At 50.5% G+C, this 7,871-nt stretch overlaps 1 protein-coding gene across 4 annotated transcripts in view; it reads right to left on the bottom strand.

Annotated features, from left to right (window-relative positions):
• Positions 1 to 298: 298 nt before the first annotated feature.
• Pigv (phosphatidylinositol glycan anchor biosynthesis class V) overlaps positions 299 to 7,871 on the bottom strand; it is a 10,339-nt gene continuing 2,766 nt past the window's right edge. For 2 of the 4 annotated variants that reach the window (XM_021161515.2, XM_021161514.1), the window contains exons 2-4: positions 7,549 to 7,668; positions 2,611 to 3,732; positions 299 to 759 (exon numbers count right to left, since the gene is read on the bottom strand). In XM_021161515.2, coding sequence (XP_021017174.1) covers positions 478 to 759; positions 2,611 to 3,732; positions 7,549 to 7,626 — 1,482 coding nt within the window. In that variant the 5' untranslated portion in view covers positions 7,627 to 7,668 and the 3' untranslated portion in view covers positions 299 to 477. The remainder of the gene's footprint in view (positions 760 to 2,610; positions 3,733 to 7,548; positions 7,669 to 7,871) is intronic. The other 2 variants (XM_029476516.1, XM_021161516.2) reach the window with 2 other exon arrangements.

Consider the following 7,871-nt stretch of genomic DNA (forward strand, 5'->3'; position numbering starts at 1 on the left):
CTCACTTAGAGCAGGCTGTCTGCCCCCTCTTCCTTCTGCACTGACTCCACCATCCTGAATGGGGTAGGCTGTTGGCCTGTGCTTTGATCAAACATTTAAATTTATCCACTGGGCCAGGCAGGGGTGGCTCACACTCAGTGGTGGGCCTAGTACTCAGGAGGCAGAGGCAGATGAATCTCTGAGTTCAAGGCCAGCCTGGTCTACATAAACTTGGTCTACAGAGTGAGTTCCAGGACAGCCGAGGCAATGTAGAGAAACCAACCTTCTCTCACAAACCAAGAAGACAAAGACTTACACGTGGATCAGTTTAGGTTTAAGATTGCCTGCTACTTGTGGACTCGGGAGATCTGAGACTCCCATTTTCCCTTAGCTGGCCTCCAGAGAGACCCGGAGATCCTACTGCACAGTGCTCTCCGGAGCATGCAGGCTGTCCCAGTCAGTGTGTCCTCTTAGAGCTTTCAACCCTGACACTCCAGGTCAAGTCCAAGGCAGGAAGTTGCAATGGAGAATTAGTCCCAGAAGCCAGTAGGTCAGGAAGTAGACCAGAATGCATCTTGTGACTGGAGAGCAGCTCTTCCAATTGTACAAGAGTTTCATGAGACAGTTTCTGGGGGCCTTCTGTCCTGGTGGGGACTTCTGCTCAGGAGCCTTCCGAGGCCCTGCGTCCACACACCTCAGCAGCGGTTCTTGCTCCTGAAGCAGGTGAGCTGGAAACCAGTACATGACAGGAGTGGAAGAGCCCAAAAAACGCGTGAGAACCTAGAAAAGCCATGTTGGTTGGAGCATCAGTGATGTGGCTGGGCCAATCGTGGCCTGAGAACTAAAAACATCCCACTGGCAAAGCCGCAGACCTGCTAATGATGAGCACTGTTGTTAATCTGCTGATGCCAGGCAAACCTCGTGTTCCCAACAACCGGTCTCCGTGGAATTACCACACTAACGGCCAACCAATGCTAAAAGGTCTCTCTGTGGTCTAATTTTACCCACAGTCTCTACATTTTGGTCTGCCTTGGAAGTAGGAACCTGGAGGCTCCTTATCACAAGGGCTGAGAGCAGGGAGAAGCAGCAGGTCTCTGTTCCTCTTAGTTCAACCTTTCCCATCTCACAAGAGTTTGGAGCCAAGTCTCCAAGCATTCTCTCTCACCTGCTTGCACAGTCTGAGCCTGCCTGGCACTCACTTCAAAGCTGATCCCGTCGGTCGCAGATACAGATTACGATTCTTTTATCTCCCTAACTACATGGCTCAAAGAACAGCACAAATAGACAGAACCGGTCAGTGTAAGAACAAGACTTCCTTGGAGACAGCCAAGAACTTCAAAACCGGACATAAAGTCAAACCTCTGATCCTGTACTGTCACCACCACCCCCAAACCCTGGACAAGATGTCTACTGCCTGTGCTCAAGACACCATAAAAGGCCAATATGGGCAGTCAGTGTACCAGGGAGAGCTCCCCAAGAGAACTGAGAGTTTATTTCTCCACCAAAGGTGAAATGAGCCAATTTAAGCCAGCTCAGATTATACTAAAGGCAGGTTTATTGGGCAGCTGCACTCAGGTGAGTTCACTGGCCCCAAGGACCAAGGCCAGGGAAGCTGCCATGGGAAAAGAGGGGCTGAGGAGGGAGTGAGGAAGAGAGAAAAGGATGAGTGTGGGCAGAGAAATGGGGAGGAAGAGAGGACAGGCAGACAGACACACCATAAGATCTGGATTATATAGGGAGGAGCCTCTGGGGAAGGCAGGGTATGCCAGGAAAGGACTGAGGGAAGCTGGGAGAACCAGGAAGCCTGGTCTGCTTTGGTATGTAAATTTGCATCTCAGTCCCTTGTCCCTGGTGGAAAGCAAACAAGAGCTGCTTTCATCCCTCCATTCCCCCAGAACTAAGGCCTCTCTCTGGTAGCCTTCAGACCTTTGCCTTTGTCATGCTCACTCCTTCCCCAGTTTTTGTTTTGGAGACAGAATTTTATGTAGTGTAGGCTGACCTCAAACTATGTGTACGAGGATGGTATTGAACCCATCTTTTTTGTTTGTTTGTTTGTTTTGTTTTTCGAAACAGGGTTTCTCTGTGTAGCACTGGCTGTCCTGGAACTGACTTTGTAGACCAGGCTGGCCTCAAACTCGGAAATCCGCCTGCCTCTGCCTCCCGAGTGCTGGGATTAAAGGCATGCACCACCACGCCCGGCTGAACCCATCTTTTGAGGCAGTTTTTCACTGAACCTGGACATATTGCTAAATTGGCTGCCCAGCACATCACTGGTCTTCTACCATACTTGGCTTTGTATGTGGGTGCTAAGTTGAGGATGCAAAGTCTGTGTGCTATAAGCACTTCATTAATTTAGCCATCTCTCCACTCCTGCACATGTCCTATATGGGAAGTTGATTTGTTTTTCACTCTCTAAAACCCATTTTAAGCCGGGCGGTGAGATGGTTTCACTATGTGCACCACCACTGTGTGCCCAGCAAGGGATTACAGCTGTATCTGATCACATCTGTCTGCTCTAACAGCTGTTGACTAAATGAAGCCTGGGTCATTGAGTGGGAACGTTACCTGTCCTCCCTGACCTTCAGGTTCTCCTGTACCCACACAGCCACCCCAGGCAGAAGCCCACCTCACCTGAACATGCATGCACAGACCTCCAAAGACCAGCAGTGCTGCAGCGTGGACCAGGTACACAAACACCTTCCGACTGAGGAAGCCACGGTGGGGCTTCTCCAGGTTCTCCCTGTCCTTGGTTCTTTGCAGCCCAAGTGTAAGGCAGAGCCAAGGGTGGGTGGTCACATATGTCCAGGTTGCCCACACAACCAGTACAGTCACTGGTGTAGCTAGTAGGAAATTGGGCACCTGTCTGAGCTCATAGTATCGCAGAAGACCAACATTCCAGTAGACATCCTGAATATAGTTGTATATTAGAGGAAGGTCCCAGGAGCACCATGGGGGCGCATTTTCTCCTGCAAGCCGGTAGCCTTTGTCGGCAGCTAGCTGCAGCAAGGGCTCAGGGATGGAGGGGGCTGAGCCTGGTGAGCAGAATTGGATGTAGGCACCATACTGAAAGAGGGCGAAGGGAAGGCTGACTATGAGCACCGACAAGCACGCAGAGGCCATCAGCTTCAAGAGCTGCTTCCAGGGGCTCAGCACCGCCAGAGAGGAACAAAAGCCTCTGCACTGGGAATGCAGGAGGAAGCCAAGGCTCACCAGCCCATTGGAGCGCACCCCAGCAGCAAGAGCAAAGAGCAGCCCACTAGCCCAGCAGCGGCCCCTCTCCAGCTGCCCCATGGCGCTGAACGTCAGGAAGGCAAACAAGGCCTCTGAGTAGCCGGCTGCCAGGAAAACGTTGGCAGGGCTGAGGCAGAAGAGCAGCGCTGCACACAAGGCCTGCCGAGGACAGTGCAGAACCAGACAACCCAAGTCATGGAGTGCCACTGCAGCCAGCACGGAGAACAGCAAGTTGAGAAGTGCTACTGAGACCAGCAGGCAACTGCGCTGGCTCAAGAGGCCCTGCAAGGGTCTCAGCAGCTCAGTCCCCATCCGCAGGGCCAAGGGAAAGCCAGGGAAGAAGGCAAAGTTGTGCTCATAAAGGTAGCCGTGCTCAGCGATAAACAGGAAGTGCTCGGCATCCCAGCGAGACAGACCACCCAGAAGACCTTCCACAAGCTGATCCACGGAGCCCGAGGGGGCGAGGCGGGGAGGGGAAAAGGCGTCCGCGTGGTGATCTGGGATGATGAGGTTGAAGAGTGCCTGTGGGGTGAAGAACCAGGATGGTGGTAAGTGACTGCAAGAAAAGAATTGCTACTTAATAAAATACGAAGGAAGAACAGACTTGTTGGCCTGTGTGTGTGTGTGTGTGTGTGTAGGAAGGAGTGCCAATGCTAACTAATTAACTCTCAGTTTGACACCAGTGCAGAAGTCAACCAGGAGATGCCTGAGTCTACATTAGAAGCCAGATTAGGATTCATACCAATTGGCTATGGAAGCAAGACCAGTACTCTCAGGAGTGAGCCTGACGGAGCCTGCCTGGGGAGGAAGAAAAGGCAGAGAAGAGCTCTGAGGACGGAGCCCATCACGGATGAGGATGGAGTTCTCCTGGAAAGGAAGTAAGGACCCAGCGTGGAGAGAAAGCAGGAAGCCAGGCATGCTGGCATAAGCCTGACTCTCTGAACTCAGGAGCCAGAGGCAGGCAAGTATCTATCTGTGAGTTCCAGGCACTCAAGCAGGAAGAGGGAGTGAGGAGTGGGGGGTGGAAGCCCAGAGGAAACCAGTGTCTTAGAACCAAGTGAAAGCCATGCTAGAACAACTGTTGAGCGCTGCTGACAGGCCCAGTAAGAGGAAGTGAGGCTGACCACAGGCTTCAACCACATCTTTAAAGGTAACTGGCGACTAAGAGTGATTTCAGCAGAACGAGGGTAAGTGAAGCCGCCTAGCTAACAGAAAAGGGGAGACCGTGCATGTGATGATTTTGAGTTTTGCTGTGAGGACGAAGGGAGAAATGTGGTAGTAGGTCCACTGATATAGTAAAAAGGACAGTCTCATGTATGGGGGACAGGGCTCAACTTGCCAGAGAGCTGGGAGTGACCCCTGCATGCCCAGTGCTGGCTATGGGTGTGTGTCACCAAGCCTGGTTGGAGTGGGAGGTTGTTTGAGATAAATTTTTGCACATCACTGGAATACACCAGGGAAAAGAAACCACTGAGCAAGGAGAAGGCAGGGAAGAACACTGGGCAGGGAAGCCGAGAGAGGGCGCATCCCTTTTCAGTAGTAATCCACGGGGACATGGAGGTAGGAGGAAGGACATAGCAATTTGATTTTCCTGAGATTTTAACTAGGAATGTGAATCACTACTGCAGAGTACTGGGCAGGTGGTTATGGATCGGAAGCAGCTCACCAAGCCTGGAGAGAGCCTGGCAGGTAAGAGGCCTTGCCCTGCTGCTCTTACAGAGGACCTGGGTTTGGTTCCTAGCACCTACAGGGCAGCTCACAACTGTCTGGAACTCTAGTTCCAAAGAATTTGCTGCCCTCCTTTGGCACTGTATGCATGTGGTATGCAACATGCACACAAGCAAAATTACTCATACATATAATAACTCTTTTTAAGAAATCACGGAAAGCGGAAACCAGAGAACTAAGTGCTGGCTTAAAGTCGGGCTGTAGACTAGAACTACCCAGGAGAGCCGGGCGTGGGGGCGCACGCCTTTAATCCCAGCACTCGGGAGGCAGAGGCAGGCGGATTTCTGAGTTCGAGGCCAGCCTGGTCTACAGAGTGAGTTCCAGGACAGCCAAAGCTATACGGAGAAACCCTGTCTTGAAAAACAAAAACAAACAAAAAAAAAACCTACCCGGGAGTTTACACAACACTGACAGCCCCCAGGTCTTTATTTCTCTTAGTTATTTAAAATCAGGTTGGACAGAGCCTGGGCATTTGATTTTAAAAAGAGCTAAACTTTTATTCACTTTGTGTATGGGCGTGTGCCATGCATGTCACACAGCAGGACAGCCTGTGGAGTGGGTTTTCTCCCTCTACTACAGACCACAGAGACCCAACTCATGTGGCTATCTATCTACTGAGCCATCTTCCCAGTATTGCATTTTAGAATTTTAAATGGATAATACATTTTTATATATTTGTTTTTTTGTGCTAGAAAATAAAATCCAGAGCCTCGTACCTTAAGCTACATCTCCATCCAGCACTGCAGTCTGTAAAAAGTCCCCCAGGTAACTGATGTGCAAAAACCTCTGAGAGGACAGGAGGGGAGTGCGCTACGGGAACTCATGAAGACTTCTGGGTGCTGCTGAGGACTCGCTTGACCTTGTGTATTTCCTCTACAAGAGGCTAGTTAATATACTTGCATTTTTAAATGGGAGCTGTAGGCATGGAGGAGGCAGGTCACTGTATTTACCAAGACTAGACTTTTGTCTCGTGAGTAAGCCAGGGGTAGCAGGGCACGAGAGCTGTGCATATGCACGGGAGCACACTCGGCTCTGTAATGGAGAAAGCTGAAGGCCAAAGAAACATGGTAGGTTCTACAGATTACTGCCAGACTGAGTGAAAAAATCCCATCTGCGGGGATGGGAGTGAGTTTCAGAGACATGAGAGTGGTCAGAGAAACAGGTGCAGGAAACAGAGTCTCTGGCAGGAGCTGGCTACAGAGCTGCGCTTTGGGAGCAGTGAAGACACTGCCTGCCTTGAAAGGAGGCAAGACGATGATGTGAGGGATCAGACACGGAACATATCATCTTCTTACTATTGAAACTGCAGACATCAACAGAAGCAGTGCCAGAAAGGGTGCCCGTGAACAGGGAGTTAAAACCTTCAGAGAGTAACTGTCACTGATAGAGATGCCAGCAACAATGGAGGGGAGCTAGGGCTATAATCTGATAGCACTAGCATTACAGCTGGAAGGGTAAGGATAGAGAGAATGAAATCAATTTATTGTTATATGTCTTTCTGCCTCATTAGGTTGTCAGCTACTTGAGGGAAAACATGACCTTTCGTTCACAATTTAGCACAGTTTTGGGAATAAGTACTTACTATAATTTTGGTGGCTGAACTTCAGGGGTTTGAGGAAATATAGTGTTTCCACGCTCACAGGGCCCTGGCTCCCCTTCCCAGATGCTGACTTGCTCTGCTGCTCCTTTGCTTCTGCCAGGAGCTCAGCTGATGCTGGTTCTGAGCCATCACTGAGTCAGGCTCCCCAGCCTAGCAACAAGAGCACAGCTCACTTAGGTTCTTTCTCTTTTTGTCAGTTTCTTCATCAGGCCACTCCAGTGAAAAGAAATGGGATGGGGTGACAATCACAGGTAACACTACAGGCCACCAAGTTGAAGACTCTTTAATGCCCAAAGTCCGCAGAACCTGAAGTGCTTCATAGAACAGGGGAGGAAAGACTCAGAGCTAGAAGCTCAGAGCAGGAAACTCTAGGGTGCTGACCTCTGTTCACAATCCTATCCTTGGGTCCTCAAGTACAGAGCAGTACACTAGGCACCAAATAATTCATATATGTGCAACTTTCATTAAAGTATGTGTCACGGCAGCCTGGGGGAGGGGTTGGTAAAAGGGCAAAAAGACTGAGAACTGAGTGCTGGAGACAGCAAGGAGAGGGGCTCAGGACTGTGGGTATTCATAGATGGTCTCAGAACTTGAAAGCGGCTCCTCTCTCCCACTCAAGTAGCACAGAACTTGAACTCCAAGAAAAAAGAGCTCTGTGCGACACTGTGGACGGTCACACCCACCTTAAAAGTATCTCTGTTGGCAAGACCATCAGATAGCTAAGGCTGTTGGGAAAACCTCTACTTTGGGCAGGGAGCTAGGGAGTGTGGGGTCCTTAGCTTTGGACAAATCATTTAACCTGCCTGAGCCTCTGCTGCTTCACGTAAGACACATGATCGATACACGGTTTAAGGCTCTTGCCCACTTCTCAGGTTCCAGGCCTCAGCCTGTTTGTGATCACCCACATGCTGAAGCACACCAGGAGGTAGGGAGATGAGGACCACTTACTCTCCATTGCTAGCTCAGTCACATGGCAAGAGCATGCTCAGGGGAAAGGATCAGAGACTGACCTGTAGCACTAGAGTCAGGATGCGGCAGTTTACTGCGAATCTCAGCACCTCTTTCTGGGATGGGTCCAGGAGTCCCATCCTCTCTCTCACCAGGACTGAGCTTCTTCGGGCTTCTAAATTCTAACACCCAAGGGAGAAAAGGTCACACACAGGCCAAAAGCAAATCAATAACATTTTCTCCAGGGGAGCCACCCACTTCAACATGGCCATGGCAAACAGAGCCACCTGGCTTCCCGGTGGGAAGACTATGCTGAAGGCAGCTGGACCACTGGGTGTCACTCTTGAAGCACTGTGGGCCAGTCAGTAAGTAACACACAGATAAG

This window comes from Mus caroli, chromosome 4 (assembly GCF_900094665.2).
Source record: "Mus caroli chromosome 4, CAROLI_EIJ_v1.1, whole genome shotgun sequence".
Classification (NCBI taxonomy): domain Eukaryota; kingdom Metazoa; phylum Chordata; class Mammalia; order Rodentia; family Muridae; genus Mus; species Mus caroli.